Source organism: Mustela putorius, unplaced genomic scaffold, assembly GCF_011764305.1.
Source record: "Mustela putorius furo isolate JIRA1106 unplaced genomic scaffold, ASM1176430v1.1 tig00000551_pilon_pilon_pilon, whole genome shotgun sequence".
Taxonomy (NCBI): Eukaryota; Metazoa; Chordata; class Mammalia; order Carnivora; family Mustelidae; genus Mustela; species Mustela putorius.
Window position 1 is genome coordinate 10,184,087 of NW_025421412.1, and position 26,153 is coordinate 10,210,239.

The 26,153-nt window shown below is 43.0% G+C and overlaps 1 protein-coding gene across 2 annotated transcripts in view; it reads left to right on the forward strand.

Moving 5' to 3' along the window:
* Positions 1 to 26,153, forward strand: part of NALCN (sodium leak channel, non-selective) — a 303,251-nt gene that overhangs the window by 248,205 nt on the left and 28,893 nt on the right. The window contains exons 19-29 of one of the 2 annotated variants that reach the window (XM_045081349.1): positions 2,017 to 2,103; positions 9,423 to 9,524; positions 9,947 to 10,016; positions 12,640 to 12,731; positions 12,819 to 12,941; positions 15,052 to 15,108; positions 15,343 to 15,463; positions 15,560 to 15,691; positions 16,669 to 16,836; positions 18,514 to 18,618; positions 22,172 to 22,278. In XM_045081349.1, coding sequence (XP_044937284.1) covers positions 2,017 to 2,103; positions 9,423 to 9,524; positions 9,947 to 10,016; positions 12,640 to 12,731; positions 12,819 to 12,941; positions 15,052 to 15,108; positions 15,343 to 15,463; positions 15,560 to 15,691; positions 16,669 to 16,836; positions 18,514 to 18,618; positions 22,172 to 22,278 — 1,164 coding nt within the window. The remainder of the gene's footprint in view (positions 1 to 2,016; positions 2,104 to 9,422; positions 9,525 to 9,946; positions 10,017 to 12,639; positions 12,732 to 12,818; positions 12,942 to 15,051; positions 15,109 to 15,342; positions 15,464 to 15,559; positions 15,692 to 16,668; positions 16,837 to 18,513; positions 18,619 to 22,171; positions 22,279 to 26,153) is intronic. The other variant, XM_045081348.1, reaches the window with a different exon arrangement.

Genomic DNA, 26,153 nt, shown 5'->3' on the forward strand with positions numbered 1-26,153 from the left:
TCTTTAGAACCACAGCTCTCTCCAGTCTCTTCCCTTTCCCTCCATAAAACTGGAGGGACAAAGCTTGCACATTAAACCCCTGGGATGCCCTCCAAGAGGCCACCTGCTGTCCCGTGCACATCGTGAGCTGTAGGACAAGGGGACTTGGAGGAAAGGACAAACAGCCTCTTCATTCTTATTCCGTTCTTTCCCGTCTAGACACAGAGCTTCCCGTTCTCTGAAGCAGGACCAGTTGTGTGGAAATCTAAGGCCCCTTAATAACACCAAGCGTTAGCATCTCACCCTGGGTGCTCCTTCCCGTTTGACAAGCTCTCCTTTTCAAATTCTTGTTTCATCGTGTAGCCTAGCAATTTAGCAGCTTTGGAGAAGGTCAAGTGTGTTCTCTGCAGGTCCTCATTTGGGCCACGACTAGCAAGATGCACTGGGCAAGGCTCAGAGGCCCTGAGCATCTTGCAGCCTCTCACAGACCTTAGGCTTAGATTGGCCGACAGCTCAGTGGAATGTGCTCCCAAGGCAGGAGGGGAGGACAGTGGGGGGAGGGGGGAGAGGGGGGCCCCAGAAGGACCCTGCAGATGAGAGGAAGCAGATACCTCTAAAGCTGGGTTTGGGCCAGCCTCCTGACATAGCAGCAATTTTTTACGACAAACATTTAGCAAGAATAACCTGAGATCTTCAAAAACCAGAGTACTGAGGATTAATATGCTCAGTATTAATAAAATAACAAATTATTAACATTTGATTTAGTAAAGATACTTGTTAACATGTGTAATGTATTTATAGATGTTCATAAATTGAATACTAATGATTAATGTTGAATATATTATCATCAAAACATTAACTATTAATCAAATATGTAATGAAACATTAGATATTTTCGTAAATATTTATCTGTGATTTTATTTAGGTTGCCTAATTCTTGGTTTCTCTTATTCCTGATATTTAAAAACTCTCGTTAGGTTAAGTGAAGGACCATTTGGAGGAAATAGAGACCAAGTAAATACGTGGAAATTAAGTGTATTCAGAGAGCAATGAGGAGATAAGACTTGTGGATGTAAGCATTGGTATAAAACATAAAAAGTGAAAATTTCAAAGTGGCAAAATACAACTTAATTTAAGCAAAAATTTTTTTGGCTTTTTTAAAACCAAACTTTCTTTCCTTGAACTCTTCTTAAATTTTTTTACTGAGATGTAATTGATACATAGCATTACATTAATTTCAGGTGTATTCCAGGGGATTTGTGTGTATTGTGAAATGCTCATCACAGTAAGTCTAGTTAACATCGGTCATTACGCTTAGTAAAATGATGTATTCTAAACATGTTTTCCTAAGTCTTTCCTGATTTGTGGTAATCAAAGTATGTTACATTTCACTGAGATTATACGTGATGTGTACGTTATTACAACGTGATTGTAATGGAGCTCTATGGATCAGGAGAGCTGCTACTAAATTTTACCTAACAGATGCAGCAAGATATTTGAACAGGGTTTTTCTTTTACTATTATGTGATTGGAGCATAAAGTAATAAGTAGTATAAGAAAATCCGTGCGGGTTGAAAAACTGGTTCCTATGGCTTGTGCAACATTTGCAAAATTTCATTTTTGTTATAATAAAAAGTTCGGTCTTTGCATTGTAATTTGTGTTTTTCTGAGTCAGATGGAGCATTACTGAATTTAAACCCCAGTGTGGCGTGGGGTTTCAGACGGTCTAGTTCCTGAATTCTAATAGATGTGCTAAAGGCAGGAATTTTAAGCTGATTTTCTTTTTTACTTATCATACCTACTTATGATAAGACAATAAGGCTTCCCTTATGTTTCAGTCTGCAGTGAGGTTCTGGTTGCCTGTGTAATTTACCTGTGTGCCTATGACAACATTTTTATGAATAGCACAAGATTGGAGAGAACAAATCGGATGTCACTTAATACTAGAAAGCCATATCCATTTACTCAGGACCAGGTTGATTCACAAAGGAGTGGGGTATTCACTATGATAAAAATGCAGCTTTTTCCTCATCTCAGCAAGAGGCCATTACAGAGGAGCTCACCTATTAGCATCTGTGGCTATGTCCCCTTTGGAGGATTTCATCGTCACTCTCCTGGCGTCGGGTAGGAGCCCTTTTCCAGGAAGTACTCGTCACCCATTCTCTTACCCTGGTCTACGGCCATCATTTCAAGTAATTACCATCAAAGGGCTATTTTCCTGTTTTCTGTTGATGCGATTACGTTATATTAACCAACATTCGATAATACTTTGCGATGTGTACCCTTGTGGACCTCAAGATCTGAGTAAAATCCCTCAGATTTAACGCTCTGAGAAGTTACGCTGCAGTTCCTTTAGACGGTAATTACGTTTAATACCAGATGGTTTCATGCAATCTAACTTTTCTATAATGAATGAAAATAATTTGAAGACTCATAGGCCTCTCTCTTTCATTACAGAATGTACAGGCTTTTCCCACACCCTTGTTCTGGAACATTAAGAAAGAAGACATGGAGAGAGAGAAGAAAGAAACAGAGGACCCCCTGCTAGTATTTCTATAAACAACTAGTGGTGTTTAAAGGCTAATAAAGCTCCAAAGATCTCTCTTATAACCATAATCTTTGGGCCAATTTTAAAATATTTTAGATGGAGGAATGTCAAGAAAAATAGAGACAATTTCTTAAGACATGATTCTCTTCCCTCAACCTCCATAAAAGATTATATATATATGGCTGTCATATAAGGGGTAATTGAAATTCCAAAGCACAAAGGCAATGCAGAGAGGGGGGTGAAAAAAAAAGAATCAATCTTTCATATGTTTTTTTCAAAGGCTTGGCAAGAAACCAGGGGTAATATTTTTGCAACTGGGAATGTGTGTTTGTTGAAGAATATTCCCACATTTGAATCATCATCAGGGGTCCTAGTCTTGTTTTACTTTCAAAGGTAGAGAGGGCATAACATTAACCCCAACTGGGAAAAGGAAAATGCCTCACTGTAATTCTCCTCTAGGGAGCAGGAATAAAAGGATTACATATGCCTGCATCATGGAGAATTTCCTCACTCAGACAAGACAAAAGACTTCATTATTTTTCACCAGACACTTGAAGCTTTGTGCCTCCCTGTACCAGAAGACAGGCAGAGTAGTTTTTTCTATTAAACCACTAGATGGGGTTTCTAAGAAACTTGCCCTTGTGAAGAGATACGGACAGGACAGTGAAGACCTGATACCATGACTTTGTGGTCCACCCCCTAAGAAAAGCCAGACTTCGCCTGAAGTTCGTGGTGTGTGTTTTCAGTATGATCGGCTTCGCTTTCTCTCTAGACATCAAATAAATGAATGTTTTCATCCTGAAAATGTATTTCTTTTATCTTTGGGTGAGGCTGAAAAACATCTAAATTCTCATAAAAAATTTAAAGTGGCAAAATATAACTTAATTGAATATTCAAATACTTTTCCCTCTGACTAGGTCTATCACTGAGTAACTTTAATGACATGTACATCTCACTTCTTATTGATAAAGTTATAAAAGTCTCAAAGTCCTTACTTACATTTCAGCGCTGTAGTAGATTTCGTGTTAAGATACCGTTCATGGAGACCACGTTCTCAATGACAGATCAGACCCGCCTCGTAAGAGATTGAAATGAACTTAGTTCTGCCTCATATTGACTTGTAGATTTCCCTTAGTAGCATCACATAGAATATAAAGATTTATAAATTTTCGGCTTGCGAGAAGCAGTGTCTAATTTTTTTTCATTCCTGTCTCAGGGCTTCCTTTCTTATGGGCGTGCAGCCCATCACTTGTGGAGTCTAGTATTCTAACTGGAGATAAAATTAAAGTTCACTTTCCCTTTCAAAAGCATTTTCCAAACACATGCTGTGCTGTTTGTGATTATTGCCTTGTTTCAGACATATGAAGTGATCAAGAGACGTTAAAATATTGGATCTTCACAGAATTTCAAGATTCATTCATTTCACAAATATTTATTGAGCACCTACTGTGTGCAAGGTGAACAACGTGAGCAACAGTGATGATAACTGTATTAGTTACCAACTGCTGTGTAACAAGTTACTCCCAAAGCTTGTGATTGAAACAGTGGAGATTAATCTCAAAGTCTCCATCGGAACTGGGGTGTGGCTTAGCTGGGTCTCTCACTAGGCAGCAGGCATTTAGACTTGTTTCAGAGGAATCCCCTTCCTCGCTCACTCTCCCATTCTTAATAAGGTTTAGCTCCCCATAAGCAGTTAGATTAATGTTTCGGTTCCTTCCTCTCACACTGTGGGCAGATGGCCACTCTGTTCCTTAAGAAGAGGATATCTCCATTGTACCTCTGTAGAATGTAGTCCTCTAACCTCTGTAGGATGAGTTTTTTTTTAAGTTTTATTTATTTATTTGACAGGGAGAGATCACAAGTAGGCAGAGAGGCAGGAAGAGAGGGCAGGAGGAAGCAGGCTCCCCGCTGAGCAGAGAGCCGGATGCGGGGCTCGATCCCAAGACCCTGGGATCATGACCTGAGCCGAAGGCAGAGGCTTAACCGACTGGGCCACCCAGGTGCCCCTGTAGAATGACTTAACACCAGCAGTGGCCTGGGACAACATGGCAGCCTGCTTCGGCTGAGCCAGCAAGTGAGGGGCAAGGGCCAACGGGAAGATGCAATGCGTCTTTTGTGACCTGCCGCGTCCCGATTGCCTTATACTTGTTACGAGCAAGTCAGTACGTCCTACCCACATTCTTGCCTTAGGCCTGGGCATGAAAACCAGGAGGCGGGATCGTTGGGGGCCATCTGAGAAACACCTGCACGGGACATTGCAGGTGTTGATCTGAGAGATCACTGTGCTCGCCATAATACCACGGCAGGTTTATTGAGGACGGATGTGTGGAGACGCGTGAAGAGGCTCGCGCTAGGCCGTATCACTCTTGCTCAGGGGCAGAGCAGAGAAGGCTTACCTTCCAGTATGACCCTCTGTCACACTCGCTTTTCTGTCCTCCACCCCCGTAGAACGTTTTAATACCAATCATGATATGGGACAAGATAGAAAAGTAAATAACAGCCACTAAAATGTAGACGAAGTGTTGGTGTTTCCAAAGACGAGCGCATTCATAATCATAGCTGGTCCTCCCGGCTCCCTGCGAGGCTGGCGGAAAGGGTGGGGGTGGTCTCCGTTCTCCACAGAGGACACGGAGGCTCGGGGAATGCCTGTCCCCCGGCCTGAGGTCCCACTGACCAGCCAGAGGCAAGATCGGAACTGCATGGTTCTAAACCTCGTGTGTTCTCAAGACAGGCGTCCAGTCGAAGGGGAACTTTCTGTCTGAGCTCTGCTGCCAGGTGTGAAAGTTCTAACCTACTGCGGTGTTTGGACCTTGAAACTAGCAAGTTCCAGATGCAGCGCCCCCCACCCCCGCCTCGTTATAGCTGCACCTCTCTGCTTCGTGTTCCCTCCTTCTCTCCATCACTCTGCCCGGCAGAGTGCCAGCCCCCGCTCCTCCTGGGAACGCGGGGGTGAGTGCTCAGACCCTCCCTAAAGAGCTCTCGAGGGAGGTGACCAGGGATGACAAAACGTCATGAACATTAATAACTTGCTGCAGGAGCATGGGGCATAAAGCACTTTCCTATGCTTTCGCGTGAGTGAATATTCATCTCTCCCTTCCTATTCCTTCTCAGAACGCATTTATGTCAAAGTTTGTAATTATATTACTCATGTCAGAAACACCGTTTGATATTCGCCGTTTGGATGACAGTGTATGCTTGTGTGTAATGCAATTGTATTTCCTCGTAAAAATACCAAAGCAGGCGCTTACCATACTTTTGTGTGAACCTTGGCACCTTGTATTAGAGAATGTATAACCTCTTAGTGGAATCCAGTAGTGCCAGATTGAAGTGAATAATTTTCTACCAAGCCTGTTATTTTCCAAAATAGCAAAATATTTTACGTTATCAAAGCACGTGACAGCGGCTTATGTAGAAGGCTGTTTTACTTCTGCGGAAGCATCCTGATGCGAACTTCTTTCTGTACGTGCTTCAACGTCCAGGTGTCCTCAGGGCGGATGGGTTACGCAGCTTCTTTTCCTCGCTCCCTGCCTGCCCCCTCCAACCCCAGGTTTATGTCCTGCCGTCCGAGTTCCTCCCTTTATCTGTAGGAAAGCCCTTTTTTGGCAGCTGGTACTTTTGCATAATGTAATTAGATGTTTCCCATATGTTTTCTTCTAGACAGATTTATGTATCTGTAGAAGAGTTGTTTCTTCTGTGCCCATTACCTGTTGTTTCTGTGGGGAAGCTGTTATAGATAAAGAGCCGGTTTTTAACTATAATGGATGCGGTACCCAGAAAAGAATTTTGAGTTTTGAGTTTAGTAAGATCCACCACTGTCCTTAGTAGAGGATAAAAAGCCTTGAGGAGTCTCCAAATGAACTGTGCGTCATGTGCCCCCACTCGCCCCGACCCCTGCAAACTGCCTTCACCCAAATGTTTATTTAGCAATTTGCTAGATCAATGCAGCCCCTGGTTTACCGCTAAGAAGCTCTTGCATTTCCCAAAAAATTTCCTACTTCAAAAACCCCTAGATGCTCAAAGGAAAGAGTGAGATATCACAGCGTTTGGTCTAAGAGACTCCACAAGAGTTGAGCTGCCCATGACGATGGAGACGGTTGCTGACCTTTGTCTTGGCACAGATGTGAGGGCAGCCCTGGGGTGTGGGGCTGGAACAGGGGCTCGGAGATAGTTGCGCTGAGCCAGAGGCACCAAAGGGGACCTCAGAACGCCAAGGGCAGAGGGCTGCATCTGCCTGATTTCACTCTGCTCAGGTTACGTGGGGACCTTTGCAGTTCTGGGAAAAGAGGTGGCGGGTGAGCAGCTTCTGCTCAGAGAAGGCAAAGCTCCGGCAGGGCCCCCCAGCGAGGAAATGGAAACCACGAAGGTGTCTGCTCGACTCGAATGCAACTCTGAAGCCACCTGTTACACGATTTAGCTGGCCCAAGTTCCTGAGGAGTTTGTTCTTTTGCTCATCATTTCCGGTTTGAAATTGTACTAACAAACACTTTTACATACTCAGAGGAAAGTGATCGGAAGAGGAAATGAAAGCCAGCGGTTTTCTATATCCTACCCGTCAGAGTAGTTGTCTCAGTCTGATTCAACACACGATTTCTGCTGGCAGGGTACAGCTAAAAGCCAGCCTCCCCCGCCACTCCCCAACCCCAGTCACCCTGACCTTCTCAGCCAGAGAACAAAGATTCACATGTCACAGCACAGCTGAAACTTCCACTCATTTTACTGTCATGTTCCGCATTCTCCAGCCCCCGGCGGGAAAAAAAGGGCTGGTCTTGAGCCAAAGAGGAAAGGAGCTGCTCTCTGCACTGCAGCCGTGTTGCTAGTGGAGGGGATGGAAGAGATGCTCTTGCATGTGGACTCTTTCCAACAGCAGCTGCACCCCCCACCATGGACACCTTCCTGTCTTGCTGGGTCAGAGGACAGAGTCTCAGCAGGCTCCACAGAGCCACCCCAGGGGACATGGGTGTGTTGCATTGACGTGGATGTTGGGAAACCCATGAGGTTCTGGAGTCGTAGATGCGGTCCTAACTCTTCCCCAGCGAGAATGCCCACACGTGCTCAGACTGGACTGTGGGGCACGTCCCACAGTCCTGTGTCATAGGCAACTCAGGGCCAGTGTCATCTCTCCACGCCAAACAGAGCAGGGATGGCCAGGTCGAACGCGTGGACTGCATTCAAGTTGCATGTGTTTTGTATGTAAGCCCTAATAGCTCAGCTACGTTGGCGGGGGGGCGGGGGGGATTCTTACGGCAAAAAATAAAGGTTACTAAGACCATGACTAAAGGTTAAGTCCTGATGTCTACACAAATGGCAAGATCTGTAAATCTGTGGCAAGACAACACAGCTTTCCAAATAGACGTTCTCCGGATGCTTCATCATTTCCAGCCTTTGGTCCAAAGAACAGTTCTTAGTCTATGTACATTGTTCGAGATCGTGCTAAAGCTTGGGGAGCTCAGCCTGACTTACAAATGCGTCTTCCTGCAGGACACTGTCCTGGTCCTGGAAATAAGCCCATTCTCTGTCTCTCACTGCCATAAATCCTTGGCGTTCGATAAAATTTTGACTTTGGATTTTACGTAGAAATGCTCCGTGGTGCCTATTAAACCAAGGAGAGTTATGTGGTGAGGATGGGTTCCTGAAATGCATTTACATTCATTGAATTAGCGTGATTTTCATAGGTATTTGCCGTGATTATCTTCATTGGCATCAGCGGTATTTTTAATCACTCGAATATACACTTGCTATCATAAGGAGCGGCTTGCAAGTGTGCTAAAGAAAGACATGGGTCTTTTTCTTGAAAATCTTGACTCTGAGACAGACAATGATAATCTAATTCAAAGGCAATCTAGAAATGCATTTTAGGAAACATAAGTATGAAAGTTTCATGTAATGCAGTGACAAAAGTCATGTGTTCAGATATTGAACAAACACGGCATCGTAAAATTTGCATAACATAAGACGCTGGTATTTTAAGTCTGTGAGTTTTCTTTGAAATCAGGGTCTTATCCTCACTTTACCAATCAGAAAACTGAACCCAAAGGTCACTCACCTAGTCGGTGGCAGTGTCGCCTGTGGGACACAGGTCTCTGAGCCTCTGTATTATTTTCTCTCCACTTGACTGCTCCGTCAAGGGAATTGCTGTCATTTCCAGATGGAGGGAACTTTCTGGAAGAGGAATTTTGTTTTCTTTTCCCATCGTTCACACCCCAGGTGTTGAGTCACCCAATTATCTTCCCTCATTAACAAATCTGAAACTATACCAGCCCAGGTATGGTTTCAAGGGGGCACGTTTTAAAAAAGTCTTCAGAGTTCTGTGGTTTGCAAAGAAAGAGGTAACCGGTTACCTATAAGCCACGGACTTTAGACTGAGGTTTCCTAGGTATTAATCTCAGCTTTCATTACCTCTCTCTATCAGTCACTTTTGCCTCCAGTTTTATGTTTTCCTACTTCCCTGGAGTTCTGCAGAATCTCCTTAGGACGTAGACTCTGCATCCCAGGGGCCTGGGTGGACAAATCCTCCCCCAAAGGGTTGCTGTTAGAAAACTCCCTTGTCTAAATTCAAAACCAACATCATTCCTACCTATGACGAGGCTTGTGGGACCCTGACGGGAGCTGTTCCCTGGGGTGGGGGGAGGTCGTGGCGGGTGGGAGCTTTCTCTCTATTTCCCGGTCCGCCATGTAGCTGTGGTGGTTCTGCTTTGTAAGTGTTCTTGACACCGAGCCTCAAGTCCATTTTCCTTCATGGTCATGTGTCATTTGCTGTGTTTTGCCTTATCATTGGTGTTCCCTTAAAAATAATAAGAGTAATGAGCAGTTATGTATTATTCATCCCAAGTGTACAGATCACGCATTTATCTCGGGCTCCTTTTTTTTTTTTTTTTTTTTTTTTTTTTTTTCCTAGAGCCTGCACTCGACAGCGCATGCTGAGCGGATCATTTGAGGGGCAGCCTGCAAAGGAAAGGTCAATTCTCAGTGTGCAGCATCATATCCGCCAGGAGCGCAGGTAAATACACCAGGAGACAAAGCTGCAGAGAAAACAAGGAAAGGAGTTTTGCAGGATATGGTCTCGGTGCACCACCCCGGTTGGCAGACAGGCGTGCAGGAGGAACTTTGTTCTATTTGCTGATGGCAACAATGAAACCCACAATCAGATTCAAAGAGTCAAAAAAAAAAAACAAATCTTTCAAAAACCTTTTCCTTGGTGATGGTCAGATTCTTGCTTTTAAGATCAGAAGGAAAAATTCTGCAATTTGTGAGATGAGCTCAAACGCATTTGAATAAACGAAAGCTTTCACTATAAAAAGAAATAATAAGCATTTGTGATGGTATCAGAAAAGTTACTTTATTTTGTTCTTAAAAGGGCCATGGCTCAAAAGTCAAAATTTGGTCTTGGATGTACTGACAAGTTGGTTGTGGTTGTTTTAGGTCACTGAGACACGGATCCAACAGCCAGAGGATCAGCAGGGGGAAATCTCTTGAAACCCTGACTCAAGATGTAAGTTCTCAGCAATGCTTTGGAGTTGGGAAGCATGATTATGAAAATGTATTTAAATTACAGTTTAGAACATTCTAGCACCTGGGTCCTTCTGTCACATTGACCTGTTTCTGTAAGAATTTGTATCAGAGGGAATCAGGAAACTCAGGAAGCAAATGGAATGGCCAGTACCAAAGAGTGACCATTAACTGTTCAAAAATACAGACATCCCACAAAACAAGTCTTCATTAAGTTAGTAACCCAAAAGTGACATGTCACTTGCCTTTGACTGACATTAAAGGTATGTAAAGTATTTTATAGAATTGATTTGTATCATAACTTTAAAACTTCACTAAAATTTCAAAATATTCTGGAATCTAGTTCCAGTGTCTATAACTTCAGGGCTTTACCTACTAGGAAATACAATCTTATTTCTAGAAGAATTTTTCTTTTAATGACTGAATACTAGTTCCCAAGAATTTCTTTGCTTTTAGACTCTAGGTTGTCTGTTGATTTATTAACGAACTAAAAAAAATTATCAAGTATTTATTATGTGCCTGGCCCTGTTCTAAGTGAGGAGAAGCAGTGGGGACACAAGACAAAATCCTCTGCCTTCCAGGAAGTTATATCCCAGTAAAAGAGACAAAGACTAAGCAAGGAAACAAATACATAATCATTTCTGGAAGTGTTTTTTTTACTTATTTTCCATCATACCTTCATTGCTGTGACAATTTTGCTCTGCATTATAAAGAAAAATAAAATGATATAAAGAAATCAAAGGTGTAGATTTGGGGGCAGGGAATGTTCGAGAAGATGGTCAGTGTTCAGGCCTCTATATTATTAGACCAGAGACCTGAACAAAGAGAAGAAACAAGCCACATGAAAACCCAGGGAAACCCACAGAGGCAGAAGTCTAACCTATGGGTTAGACTGACCAGCAGCTGTATCATGCCGAGATTTCTAAGAGACTTGCAAAGTACATATCAAATAATTATCACTGGTGATGCCCTCATTAAAATATAGGTCTTAAGTAGAGTCTAGCTACACTGGCTAAGAAAGCCGAGTCCTGAATGTTCAGAGCCATGAATGGCATTGGAGAAAGGAGGTCCCGCAAGAGAAAGGCAGCAAGCCTTAGGGTTTTTTGGGTTTTGTTTGTCTTTTTCACCACTTTACTTGTCCTTTCTTCAGTTTCTGGAGTTTCCAGAATAATCCAACTGCTTTCAATTGGTGGAAACTGTTAGAGTAGATTCTCCTAAGTATTCCAAGCACAACTGACAACAGGTGATGAGAACACCTGGTACCATCATCACCACTTTGCAAGGTTCTAACTGGTGTGCACATCTGTTAACACCATGGTTTTTAAGCCAGAGTTCTGTCCAGTATGATCTGCCATATTGTTTACATAGAATTGTGATCAGATCCAACGTAGAGCCCATGTACGCATGACCTGGGGACCAGGCATGTTGTGTGGAGAAGACTTCAAGGAGAAAATTCAGAGAGGCAAAGTTCAAAGCACTTTCCTTCAGTGTGATTCCCTAGAAATAGGTAGTCTAAGGAGCCAAACTAGAACATGGCTTTGAAAATACGTATTTAAATATACATGGTGAATGGTCCTACCAGCATAGTCTCAATTCCAGAGGCTTAGTTCTTCTTCAAAGATTTTTTCTTGTATTTATTACACAGACATGTGATGAAAACAAATCCCCCACCTTCTCCATAGCAAGAGATGATGAGACTGCTAATTTCCTACAAAATAACTTCAGATGTCTTTTCCTGCATAACAGAAGCAATGTAAAATAGAGAGCTTCACCTGTCTCACTCATCCCCAATGATAGAAGATACAGATAAGGAAATCTAAGGCATACGTGTGACAGTTATCTGTTAGGTTATTTGAGCAATGGCTGTCCATGTCCCAAGGAGTGAGAACCAGAGCTGGGGTCCCGCATGATCAGGCCGCCTCCCAGCCCTCTGACCCCAATGTCTCCTACCCTGGTGCTTGCCCTCTTGACTCCACCCATGGGGTGTCTTGGCTTTCCATGGACACACAGCTGTTCCCTGCACATGAGGACCCACCCCTCCTCTGGAAAAGCACATTTCTGCAGATGCCCCATGGCCTGTAGATCCTTCTCTCATCTTCACTCAAATAACAGCTTCTTATTGAGGCCTGCTGTGACTGGCCAAACGTGGAGCCTTCTAGCACTCGTACTCTCTGCCGCCCCATTTTTTCTTTTTTCTTTTTTTTTTTTTTTACCATGGTCCTAAACATCTTCTATCTACATCGGCCGTATTGTCATTCAGTTTTTATCTGTCTCCCCTGACTAGATCATCAGCCCCACAAGAGCTGGATTTTATCCTTTCTTTTTGCTTTTTTGCCACATCCCCAGCACTACAACAATGCCTGGCACATAACTGGTCCTCAATAAATATTTTTATTGGAAAAAAGATACCCTTTCAAAGGAAAAAATACCCTTGCTAAGAGGACTGTGGTTCATTAAAAATACATATATTATGATAAAGATATTTATTTACTACCTTACATTAATAAATAAAGATATTTATTTCAGCTTTTCCAAAAACGATCTTTCTGGGCCTTCAAAAAAAAAAATCTTCCAGTTTGATGTGCCTCCTTTTATTGTATTTCTAGCATTCCAATACAGTGAGATATAGAAACGCACAAAGAGAAGACAGTGAAATCAAGATGATCCAGGAAAAAAAGGAACAAGCAGAAATGAAAAGGTACGGGGCACGACGGTCTTCCAGGGCTCTTGCTCTGGAATGCCAGCCTTTCCCTCAGCCTTCCTGTCTGTGGATTTCCCCTTCCAGGAAAGTGCAGGAAGAGGAGCTGAGAGAGAATCACCCCTACTTCGACAAGCCGCTGTTCATCGTTGGACGGGAGCACAGGTTCAGAAACTTCTGCCGGGTGGTGGTCCGGGCACGCTTCAACGCGTGAGTACATCCACTTCAGCCGGGTGTTCGACCTGCGGCGTACAGACAGCAGGGGGGTTGTCACACCAGGAAGAAGGAAACGTGTAATCCTAATGGGGTCACGAGGTAAACCGTGGGCTAATTAACCACGCTGCTCCTCTTGGCCAAGGGGCCGACCGGGTGGAAAACAAAACGAAGGTTGCAAGTCATTAACATTTATATAAAACTCACGTTTTATAAAACACCAAACAGTCATTTTTATGTGCCGATTTTAACAGCCACCCAGTACGTTTCTCTTGGTGTTACCAACTCCACATTTTGTTTCGGAAATTCTGAACCAAGAGTGGACGGAATGACATAGGGAAGGTCATTGCCCACACCTTCTTTCAGACTTGTAGTTTCTTCGTGGTGAAAATACCTTGATTGGATTATTCTGGAAAAATGTAAAATACAATGATGTGAAATAGAAGTAAAGTTGACTAGTGCTTCCATTACCAATTGTTATGAGAAGACAGCCCGCCGGCCGGTGTCTCTGTCCCTGCCCACATGGAAGAGCTGTGTTATGAGGCCATCAGTGTGGTCGACCAGGAGGACACTGCGTTTGTGACAACGCAAGGCAATGTCAGCAGGCGACCAGTAAATGAAATAGAATTTTTGTCCTGCTTAACTTCAGTAAATATCCTAAAGACCTTAAGAGTCTTGGAGGAAGTGTGAAAGCTTTCCATCTAAATAGTTGTCTTCCCCAATGCTATTATTAGTAGCATATCATAATTGCTATGTGTTATGGGCTGAACTGTGTGTGTCCCCCTGCCCGCAAAAATCACATACTGAAACCTTAACCCCTAGTACCTCAGAATGTGAGTTCATTTGGAAATAGCCCCTTTAACGAGGTAATTAAATTAAAATGAGGTGATTAAGGTGGGCCCTAATCCAGTATGACTGTTGTCCTTATAAGAGGAGGACATTTGGACACAGACACTTACAGAGGGGAGACAACATGAAGACATAGGCAGAAGATGGCCATCTACAAACCAAGGAGGGAGACCTAGAACAGGTCCTTCCCTCACAGCCCCCAGGACAAACCAACCCTGCCCACACCTTCTGTTCAGACTTCTTGCCTCCAGAACTGAGAAAAAATGTTTCTATTGTTTCACCACTCGCTCTGTGCTACTTTGTTACAACAGCTTTAGGAAACTAATACAGTGTGGTGATATTCCAGGACTGAAGGCACCTCAGGAACCATCTGGTGTCATTTGTATTCCCCCCTCCTCCAACAGAGGAGGACACTTAGGTTAGCAGTGGTTAAGGGCTTGGCGCAGGGCCATGAGCTAGCTTATGACTCCCTCTGGCTGGCCGTCTAGTGTTCTCTCAGATGTTCTAGCAAGACCCTCACCATTTAAAGCACCTGAGTCATAGTGATTCAAACTTCCCTGAGTTTTCACATAGTAAAGAAAGAAGCTGGAGTTTGAGAGTTGATTTGATCCGTTCCTCAAGTAAGTGTTTCATCTGTAATTAGCCTGTTGGCTGCCTCCACACCAACACCTAACTGCTAATTCTCCACTTCATTTAGTGTGGACCTTTTGTCACCTCCGCACTGATGTGGACCAAGGGAGACTCTTGTACTTGGGAGCACACACAGACCACCATGGGCTCCCCGAAAGTGAAACTTAGAACTGGGGCCCCAAGAAATTCCACATAAATCACTCCACAAGATCAAAGTTAAACGCAGGGGGAGAGCTCCATTTAATTTCTGGAGGTTTAATGGAACAATCCTGAACTTTTTTCAAGAACTTTTTGAGGAAAGTTCTTGAAAGGCTAAGGCAGAGATTTTAACGGAGTGTTTTTAAATGGAAGTCAAAGTTTTGTCCCAACCATGTCAGAAACTGTTGACTGGATTCATGAATTCCCAAATCAAGTATTTTGAGGAATTTTAAACTTTACTCTCCCAAACATCAAATTCTGATTTTTCTGTCATCTCATGTTCTCTGCCTTGGAAAGCCACACAGTTCCCGGAAATTGTACAGAGGATATGAAAGAGATTTTAGGTAGATAAGATGTTTATAAATACCGTGCTTCCAAGTGAGAGCACACTTGCTATGTTGCCCAGGTGTCTGCGTGTTGTCTCTTACAGATCTAAAACAGATCCCGTCACAGGAGCCGTGAAGAATACCAAATACCATCAGCTTTAGTAAGCATCACAAAGCCCGTTTTCCATGCGCTTTTGAAAGTTCCATGTACTATTTTATGCTGCATAAAAATGTAAAGATTCTTGTTATTTTCTTGCCATATCGTGCTAGGAAATAGACAATGGGGGATTTCGAAATAAATGCCAGTCACATGTATAGAATCACCGAAGGGTTTTCTGGGACCTGCATGGCCTTCCCTAAAGCGCCCCTTCCTCGTTGTGTTTGGTCTTTGGCAGTGACTTACTGGGGTTGGTGACTTACCTGGACTGGGTCATGATCATCGTGACCATCTGTTCCTGCATCTCCATGATGTTTGAGTCCCCCTTTCGAAGAGTCATGCACGCCCCGACGTTGCAGGTACGGCTGCCACATCTCAGCCCACAGTTCAGCAGAAAACTCGGGGCTGCGGGTTTTTCCCTTCTTGGTGACCCAGCTGCCTCCTGCCCATTTTAGATTGCTGAGTACGTGTTTGTGATATTCATGAGCATCGAGCTGAATCTGAAGATTATGGCAGATGGCCTCTTTTTCACTCCAACTGCTGTCATCAGGGACTTTGGCGGAGTCATGGACATATTTATATATCTTGTAAGTCTCTGCTTATTTCCTAAATGGAAGATGTTGTGGCTCTGAAAACTCTCCTGCCTTTTTCAGTACAAGAGAAAGATAGGTGAGTTCCAAAGGTTTAGATGTGATTACTGAGTAGTCTACCACTGGCAAATGAAGGGCACGCATGTAAAAATCTAAATGAGGCATTCAAAATTTCCATGGATATGGCTCACATACATCAATCACATTCTTGTACACGAAAGACATACATTAATAAGGCCTACGACAGAAATCTCATTTGCACCCCATAGTCCTGTGGCTCCCACACTAGAACAAACAGGCAAACAAACAGACAAAAACCCCCTCTCTCATAAAATTGATTGATGGGCTCCTCATTGCCAAAAGCAACCAGACATGAGAGGGTTGGACCTTTCTTTCAATTCCAGCATACGAAATACCTGACTAGACCAGGTGACCGTTCAACTCTTCAGTTAAACTAAGTTGGAAAACCAGAGGAAAAGACTCAAAGAAATTTCATTTTTTCCCTGTGTCCAAGAAGGCATAAAGTCAATGTCTTTCCCAACATAACAAGGGGGATCGTGACCACTAACATTCAGTATCTTTAGATCATCCATAAAATAGTGAGAATCAGGTCAAGCATGAGGGTTGGTATCCATGATCAAAGGAATTTCAATCTGCATTTTGAGTGTGTAAGTTAAAATAAGGAGCAGAGTGCACTGGGGATACACATACACACACACACACACACACACAGTATGGTCACCCCTATGTCATGCCCACGAACAGCTGACGACTTTCCTTGGGTGCCACTAACAGGGGTAGATTGGGTTCAGAGCTCAGAGTTCAGAATTCAGAGATCGAATATATACCCAGTGAATGCTTGTCCTGTGGGCCATATGGAATCTCTTGCTCAAGGCCAGTTGTATGCACTTGGCTCTCAGTGTAGAGAGCGAAGGATAAATTGTATAAACTCTAGGGATTTTTCCCCTCACTAGGTGAGCTTGATATTTCTTTGCTGGATGCCCCAAAACGTGCCTGCCGAATCGGGAGCTCAGCTTCTAATGGTTCTCCGGTGCCTGAGGCCTCTGCGGATATTCAAACTCGTGCCCCAGATGAGGAAAGTGGTTCGAGAACTTTTCAGCGGCTTCAAAGAAATTTTCTTGGTACGTGACGTTTGCCCGCTGCTTCCGGTTCGCACATTCTGGGTCTGGAATGAAACTAACGAGGGGGCCCAGGGAGTCTTGGTGGCGGAGGGCTAAGTCTGCGGTGTTTATTGCCGGGGGATTGTAAAGGCACTAACAAAACACAGCACACATTCGGAACTTGACCCATGCATGCTCTGACTTGTTGGTACGTCTAATTCAGTGAACATTTTTAGTGAAAGTAGGATGAAAGGAAGAATACAAGCGGTCCTATTTGCTAACAGTTCCATTCCTAACTCGTGACCCTAATTTTTATTCTGGGTTGTAGTTTCCTTATCTAGAAATTAAAGATAAGACTCCACACCATCTACTTCACAGATAGTAGCAGTGAACCCATTTGGGCTCCGTATTTTATTTCGCATGTCCCCAGTTTCTTAGAGCGTAGATTTTGTCTCTGATCTTTGGAGTGTTAACATAAAATGACTTAAAAAAATATGTAACATATAGGTATACCTCACTTTAAGTAGCCTCAGGATACAGGAATGAATACTTGAAAATGGGGAGAAAACGTTCTTTTTAGTTGGGCATCCCTGATTGAGGGTCTTCCAAGAGCAATGCTGCAGAAAAAAAACGATGAGTTGGAAGCTCATTGCTCCCAATCATTACAGAAGGATCCGTGCCTTACAAAGGAGTGATCAAAGGATTCTTTTTATTATTGATGAGCTCTGCTCGTGCATGGAAAACGTGAATTAATTTACATAAGCTTATTTTACATCTTGCTTTCTAAAGACGCACCTACAGGGAGAGAGCAGCTGTGGTTACAGTTGATTCTAGGGTATTTTAAAGACAGGTTGGGAGATTTCCATAGGTACAGAGTCGCTAATATTTTTTGAAAGACATATTTGAAATCCCACATTTTCTTTGTGCTAAAACCCCAACAAGGTGGCTTTTCACCCAGCTGGAACTGAAGGGAAAAAGGGTATTACCTGATATGCATGCATCTTGGAGCCGTGATAGAATTTAGCAAGGAATCTATTTGTGCCTTTCTCTTGATGATGTTTCTGTGTGATTTTAGTATATTTAAGGCATATGTTTAGATGATTTGATTCACCTGGGCCCCAGATCAGTGGTTTTGTTCAGTGTTTTTCCCCTTTGCCACTTTTCTCTGCTGAGACCAAGACACCGTCCAGCAGAGGGAGCACCAGTCAATTAACAGACTTGCTTTTCAGGACCCAGTATCTCCCTCCTCTTGATGCCCTCACTGCTCACAAGAAAGCCAGACCACTGTCTCTCTCTAATTTATGTTCTGCTGATAGAGACAGGAATCCATTTAGAGAAAATGGGGGGAAATCTAATTATTCAAACACTTTTCTTCGGTTTCATTAAAGTGTTGATTCCAAAATCAGAAAAACCCAAGCCATACCAAAAATATTTTCTTACCTAAAAAAATATATATTTTCTTACCTGAAAGTCACATGTTTTTATTCCAAAATCCAAAAACTGTTGTTAATTCCCTCCTTTTAACATTCCAGCGAGGCTAATTGAACGACCTGAGGTGGAAAAGTTAGATAATATCCTGAAAAGACCAAGGGTTTCATACTATGTTCTCTGAAAAGCCATGTCCCTATCCCTGCTCAGATCAAGCCTACTCTTGAATTTCTTACCCAGAAATGTGACATCTCACCAATTTTTTTTCAGGTCTCCATCCTTTTGTTGACATTAATGCTTGTTTTTGCAAGCTTTGGAGTTCAGCTTTTTGCAGGAAAACTGGCCAAGTGCAATGATCCCAACATTATTAGAAGGGTAAGATACTGCTTTCTGTCTTTTGGGATTTAAATTCTGGTAATTCGCCACCTCTCGGTCAGCACGTGCTGCGGCTACTTTGAGGACCCCTCATGAAACCAAGAATTCTCTTCCTGCCAACTCCTTCTGCCTAAAGCAAAAAAAACCCCAAAACGAAACAAAACAAAAAACAGGCACTCTGAGTCTCTTCTGGCTAGCACTGGTTTGTGGGATTAAAAGCACACCCCAGATTATTCTACTCTCTCCTGCTGTTCTGGGTGTGAGCCTCTGTTGATACCTGTAGCACACGCACCCAAGATTCCAGACACTTGTAGCTGTGAGTCTCAGACACTCTCCCTTTGGGCCTCCCCTAACTAAACTCTGCCTCAGCAGACTCATATCAGCAAACAGCCCCGCAGAAAGGACAAGAGGCGAAGTCTGACTGTCATACCACTGCTCAATGCTTCTCTGCTCCAGCCTTCTCTCCCCTGGGAAGTCCAGAATCTTCCCCAGTAGGACAGCTATCAAAGAACCAAGCTTGACCCCTTCTGCCTCTGCCCCTTGCTTTATCTTTGTTCAGTCAGTGTTAGTAAGAGGAGGCAGCTCTGGACAAGCCCAGTGTTTCAGTGGCTGAAAGTAATGAAATGAACACATTGCGTCTTGGGTCAGGTGGACAGCTCTCCTCCAAATGTCCTCTCGGAGACCCCAGCTCCTTTTGAATTCCTTCTTTGCTACCCTTGGCTGTCTTTGGCGTCTTCTCCATTTAGCTGGCAGATAGGAGCACAGAACCAACTCTATGTTTGAGGGTCACATGATGAGCCCTGAGGCAGCACACCTCACTTCTACTGGTGTCACTGGTGAGAGCCTGGCCTCCAAGGCCAGATGGGACGGTGACGGAGCCTGCAGAAAGACGGGACCTGTGTGGTTATAAGTAGCCATCACTGCCACACTCTCCAACGCCCTTTCTCTTAGGATCCTGCCCTGGGGCACAAGTGGATTAAAAGAATGAGCTACATACTGCTTATGTACAAACAACAAAAGCATTTCCTCTTTCATCCTGGTGAAAGAATGCCTTACGTCCATTAAAATGCATGTGCCCGAAGGCTGAACAGAGCCTACCTATAGTACATGCTTCTCTATTTCCAGCAACTATGGCTATCTCATAGAGATTTTTCGTTGGTATAAAAAATGTCTACATTTTCAAGGCCACCGATTATAAAAATTATTCTTTCTCGAATGGTTGTAAAATACAGGTCACATCTTTGTCTAGTCAAAATACATTATTGATTGTGTTACACTAAGGATTTCTGGAAGGGGCAGGGCAGAAGAGACATACTGGTTGAGGCCCCTCCTGCATCGCCAGAGGTTCCAGGAGTTTCAGTAAGCCTGAGAAGACAGAACATGGAACATGGCGTAAAGGTCATGGCGAACCAAAGTAGCCAACGAAGGGGGTGGTAAAGGGCTGATGCTCTCATCCCGACGCTCGAGTCAGGAAGGCAGGCTTGTTTTAGACTCACACAGAATGGAGGCCAGAAAGATGACAACATTTCAAGAGGAAGCCCAGAGGACATCTTGCCAGACTCAGTATCTTAATAATGGCCTAAGCGTATTGTGATTTTACACTATCTACTCATACACACAACAAGCTAGAGATAGAGGAACAAAGTTTAAATAACTTGCCCAAGTTCACCCCAAAATAAGTGGGGAAGGTATGACTCATGTCTAGGCAGCCTGGTCCATGCTTTTAACTGAGATGCCAGGACACCTCACCCCATCAAAGGTGGGCTCTTGCGGGCTCAGAAAGGCACCCTGGAAGGAACCATGAGGCCAAATACATCACGGGGCTCTCTCTGATCCAGCACCACGCAGCCAATAGGAATAATGTTGTGGGTGAACATGTAAAGTTACTGTGAGATGATAAGTGCAATATATTTTAACTGACAAAGTGGCCTATGGAAGGGTCAAAACTGTGCCATCTCATCCACACACAGGGAAAAAAACTGGAAGGATATATGCCAGAAGGTCAACCGTGTTTGTCTTTGGGTTATGGTAGTAAGTTTCTCCATGCCTTTGAAGTTAAAGAGATATTATTTGTATAAGAGGGCTGTTGTTTTAAGGGATATCATTGATAATCCAAAGGGAAATAATGTTGGTATTAACTAAACTGTTGGAAATAAGAATGGAAAGGAGACCCAAGCAGGACAAGGGAAAGCCGTAGAGGACTCTGAGATCTGTATGCCGGGGTTGACAACATACTAGTCTATGAACAAAAATGGGAAAGGTTGGAGGAAACAAGGTTGAAGGTGACTTTAGCAGGTTAAAATTTGAAGATCCCTTGAAATAGTTAAGTGTATACCTATTATACCCAGGAAAGGGGTTTAGGTTCAAAAACATGAAAATCACAGCCAAAGAAAGACTCAAAGATAAGACAAAAAGAAGAATAAAGACAGAAAATGGTGAAAAGCTTCTTACTCATGTTTTAAAATCTTCTAAAAACAGTGCTATTAGAGACAAAACTCACAGACTACACAATTTGCCCTTTGGCAGTTGTACAATTTGATAGTTTCTAGCATAGTTGCATAATAATCAGTCTTAGAACATTTTTATCACCTCAAAATGCAACATTGTCTTTGACCTTCCCCCCTTATTTCCCCTTGTCCCCCAGGTACTCCCGTCCTCAAACAACCATGCACCTTCCTGTCTCTGTGAAGCCGTTCGCTTTGGACTTGCACATGCGTACAGTCCCATAACATGTGGTCATTAGTGCCTGGTTTCTTTCATTAGCTCAGTGACTCCAAAGTGCCTCCACATTGTGGCCTGTGTCAGCCCTTCCTTCCTTTCTAGGGTTGAACAGTATTCCGTGAAGGGGCTACACCATGTTTTGTTTATGTTTTCATCCACTGATGAACATTTGGATCGTTTCTACCTTTTGACCATCATAATTAAGCTATTTACAATAATAATGTCATAAACATTCATGGAACAGGTGTCCATGAAGATATCTGTGTTCATTTCTCTTGGGTAGAAACCTAGGGGTAGAATTGCTGGGTCCTTCAGTAAAGCTTTGTTCAGTCATTTGAGCACCTGCCACACTATTTTCCAAAGTGGTTGCACCATTTTCCCAACCCTCCAGCAGTGTGTGAGGCATGGGTTTATGAGGGAGATAAGGGGATACAGAGAGGATTCCAATTTCTGCAGCTCCTGGCCGAAGCTCATTATCTGATGTTTTGCTTATAGCCTTCTTCCTGGATGGGAAGTGGTACCCCACTGAGGTTTATGATTTGCATTTCCTGGATGACTAATGACACGGAGCATCTTTCAATGTGCATATCGGCCACTTATATGTCTTCCTGAGAGGAATGTCTGTTTGGATCCTCTGCCTACTTGTGAATGTTTTCAGTGCAGATTTTCACTGCTCATCTCTGCAGTCCTTGTCTGTTTGCTGGGGGGCTGCCCACATCCCTATTGTCACATAAAAACCTTTCCTATTCTAGGTTAAAAGTGTTTACCTTTGATCTTTTAGGAGTTCATTGTCTGACCAAGCGCCCTCTCTTTTTTCCCCCCCCTATTTTAGGAGGATTGTAATGGCATATTCAGAATTAATGTAAGTGTGTCCAAGAACTTAAATTTAAAACTAAGACCTGGAGAGAAAAAGCCTGGATTTTGGGTGCCCCGTGTTTGGTAAGCATAACTGAAAAGGATCCTAAAGAATGTTTTATTTGTCAGTATAAGGTTTTGAATCAATACAATATGGCATGAAAAGGAATTTCGCTAGAGGTGCCAAGATGATTTTAGGGAATACAAGGCAAAGCACGGAATTACCCCAAGATGCAAAAATACAGTAAATGAGCAAGCAAGTGGCACACTGAGTCCTGTGTTGTTTCAAGAAACTAATGGATTATCATCCCAGTATTTTTCTAATACTTTGAAGTACTTACCTCGATTCATACGGCATTAGAAATTAGTGAGGCATAAAAGACAAAGATTTTCTATGAAATTAAAACTAAACTTGTCCTGCATTTATATCTTTAAGGGAAAATCTGATAACCTTGTAACAGTTGTAGAGAAGCCCAGATCATAAAGCTATTTCAATTTCAAAACCCATTTTCATTGAAGTATTTCCATTATGGAAACACTGGAAAGGAGTAATCAGGAACATGATTATATCTCACTTTCTCTTTAAAATTTTTTTTTTTTTTTGAAAATGAGTTTTCAAAGCATTTACATCAAAGCTGGAAATGCCCAGTACCTTCTTTCTCATCCAGTTTACTAATGACCATGAATGAAATCTCTCGGTAGGCTTCGTTGATGAACCGAGTGTCCTATTAACTTCATTTGTCCTTTTAAGTAGTCATCTGTTTTCTTTTTATTTCATTGTATCTTTTAGAATAACAAGTGAACCATAGCCACGACTCTTTTTGTCACAATTGATGTGTTCTACTGAACGTCAAAACTCTCTCAAAGAAATTGCATTTCACCCACTTGTACCCTTAGGACTCACTTGTTACCAGCTTTGGCATTTCTCTAATGTAAAATTCACTTTTATAAACAGTTCAGTACAATTTATACTGGGTTTTAATTTTTTTTAAATACTGAAGAATTATGAAAAGAAAAAAAAAGATGAATTTGGATGTGTGGCTTGACTTGGAGAGGGAAGTACATAGCACATGGCTATATATCCTTATCCCAGTGCTTACTAGAAAAGCTGTCTAATTTACATTGAAATAAAATATTAAAGAAGCATAAAGAGTTTATTTTTTGTAAGGTGAAAATGTCTTATTACACTATAAATAATTTATTCATATCAAGACATCAAATGAGATTTTTTTTCCTACTGTTTTGGAATTTTGGCAAAAGCCTCAAAGCTGAGTTCATTAAGAGATAAAGTTCTATTACATTCCGAAGACAGCAACATGCTGATCCCAGCAGCACTGACTAAAAGATTGTCCTCTGCCAGCTCCTATAAACCGAAACACTACGCTCAAAGATAGGGTCGTGGAAGTGAATGAATTCAGTAGACGGTGCTGTGGCTTCTCTCCCTTCGGTGTGGGAGGAGGTCAGGGACGCTTGTCTCCAGCCAATGGAGGTCCCCCATGGGGACTGGGTCATGTCAGAGACGGGGAAAGTGAGGGGAGGTGCTGGTCTAGGCAAGCTGCCCCTCACCATATGACAGGGCAGGGTTATCAGGAGTTCCTGGAGACCCCGAGGCATCACGGCCAGGGGCCACCTGATCTGCGCCATCTTGATGGAGCTCTGCTGCAAAGGGCTATGTGTTCCTATCAGAGGGGCTGTGGGTAGGTTTCCAGGAATGAGAACTGAGGAATTACCCAAAGATGACCCTCAGCAGGAACGACAAAATGGGGCACCCTTATACAGGGGAATGTTTCAAAATATAGTGTATTAATAGAAAATTTAGGTATAGTAGAGCCAGCTGATCAAGAGACAATTACCACTGAAGGGCTTTTGTTATTCATAGTTCCCAAGAGGATGGGCCATCAGGCAGGGGGAAGTCACACAAGGAAGCACCAGTGTTAGTCATGGGCCACAGGGGAACCATGGACCGGAGGCTTTATTATGGTTTCCCTGAGTTGGAATGGGTGAGTCAGGGTAAGCAGGCTTAGGATTGGCTTGATGAGGCCCTTTGGTGGCCTCTGGGTCATGGGGGCTGTCCCCAGTGGTCTGGTGGCTGGTGGTTAGGGCAGGTAGACGGCAGGCTAGAGTGTGGAAGCCTGATAAAGGAGGTAGTTGAGTCTGCGGACTTTGGGTTGGTTGGTCTGAATTTGAAAGCAAACCCTAAAAACAACTCCTCCCAAGGAGGTGGGAGGGTGAGGAGGAGGCTGGAGGCCAAGGCAGGGTGATTCAAGCATTTTATTGAGTCATCCAGAGAGCAAAGTGTGTCCACCATAGGCATGTAGCAGAGATGTTGTGTTAAAGTATCAAGTTTACAGAAGATAGGAACATGGCAGACAATACACTTCAAGAGAACAGCTACTGGGACCAGAGCAGTCATGGCTGGCATCTGCCCGTGTAAAATACATGCACTTGAACTCCATTCTAAGTCATCACACCTCCATCTTGTAAGAATCAGATGGGGGCCTTGAGGGGAGGAGGGAAGAGAGAGGCCAGAGCTCTCCTTCCCTCCTCAAGCCGCAGATCAGGGGGAGCGGTTAAGGAAGGGGTTCTTATACAGGTCATGAGAACAAAGGTTTGATGTAGAACGGAGTGGGCTTTCTAGAATGAGACTCATCTTCTATAACTGAAAGTGACCAAAAAGCTTTGGGATCTCCACAATGTCAGGAAGGGAGCCAGAACCCTCTGGAAGGCAGTGTTGGGAGAAAAGTAAACCTGTTCCCAACTGAACCCTCCAGTATTCAACCTGTTCCATAAAACCAGCTACCTGTGATTTTAAGGATTCGAATGAACTGACATGCATTGTTTCATATAAGTTATTACTAGGGGTTTCCTGTTGGATGGCATTTTAAAAGCATAAGCCGATAGACGGGGCATCCCTTGAACACCATTACAGTAGGGCTGGCCCGTCTGTTCCTTGGGTTAGTTTTAGGGAAATAAAAATCTTCTGTCAAACGAATGTCAACCATAACCACGCTAATTTTCACATTTTCCTTCTTTAGTAAACTCATCAAGAGTTAGAAGCTGAAATGCTATAATTTTATATTGACAAATCTATGATTAAAAAAATAACTTCTATCTGGGGAATTAGCATTGGGGAATTCTTTGATAATTATCATTAAGAAGGGCATAAATATGCACTACCTAATTCAGGAGACAGTTGGGCTTCTCTATTCTGTGTTCAAATGAATTCATTCATTTTGTTCTGAATTACTCAGACTTGATGAGATAAAAATTACCTTGGTAAAAAGTATAAAATATATATATGTTATAAATACTGTGTGTTTTGTTTTAAGCAGAGGTTTAGGACATAGGAAAATGAAACACATCAGAGCAATATCAAAAATAAGTACTTAGTTGTTGTTTTTCTAAAGATTTTATTTATTTATTTATTTATTTGACAGAATGAGAGAGCACAAGCAGAGGGAGGGGCAGAGGGAGAGAGAGAAACAGACTCCCCACTGAGCAGGGACCCCGATATTGGGACTCAATCCCAGGACCAAAAAATCAAAGACTTGAACCAAAGGCAGACGCTTAACCATCTGAGCCACCCAGGCGCCCCAGTCCTCAGTTTCAGTAAATGTATTTATTGAGTGCTAACTGATCTCCAGACAGTATTCTGTCACTGGAGACAAGCTGTGGCCCCGGACCCCAGGAGCTTGAAGTGTTGTGGAGAACAGAAATTAATATTACAAATAATGTAATGCATATGTTAAAGGCTTTGATGCTACAGAAGTAAGCCCCTGAGCTCACTGGAAGCTTACCTAGAGTTTACCCCCTCGCTGACTTTGTCATACCACGATACATTCTAGGCAGAAGAAGATCAGATTCTGTAGAGGCTACAGCTCAATTTGAGTATGTTCCTTAAGGAAAGACTATAAATCTACCTTACTTTTGTTTTTGTTTTTAAGATTTATCTCTTCATT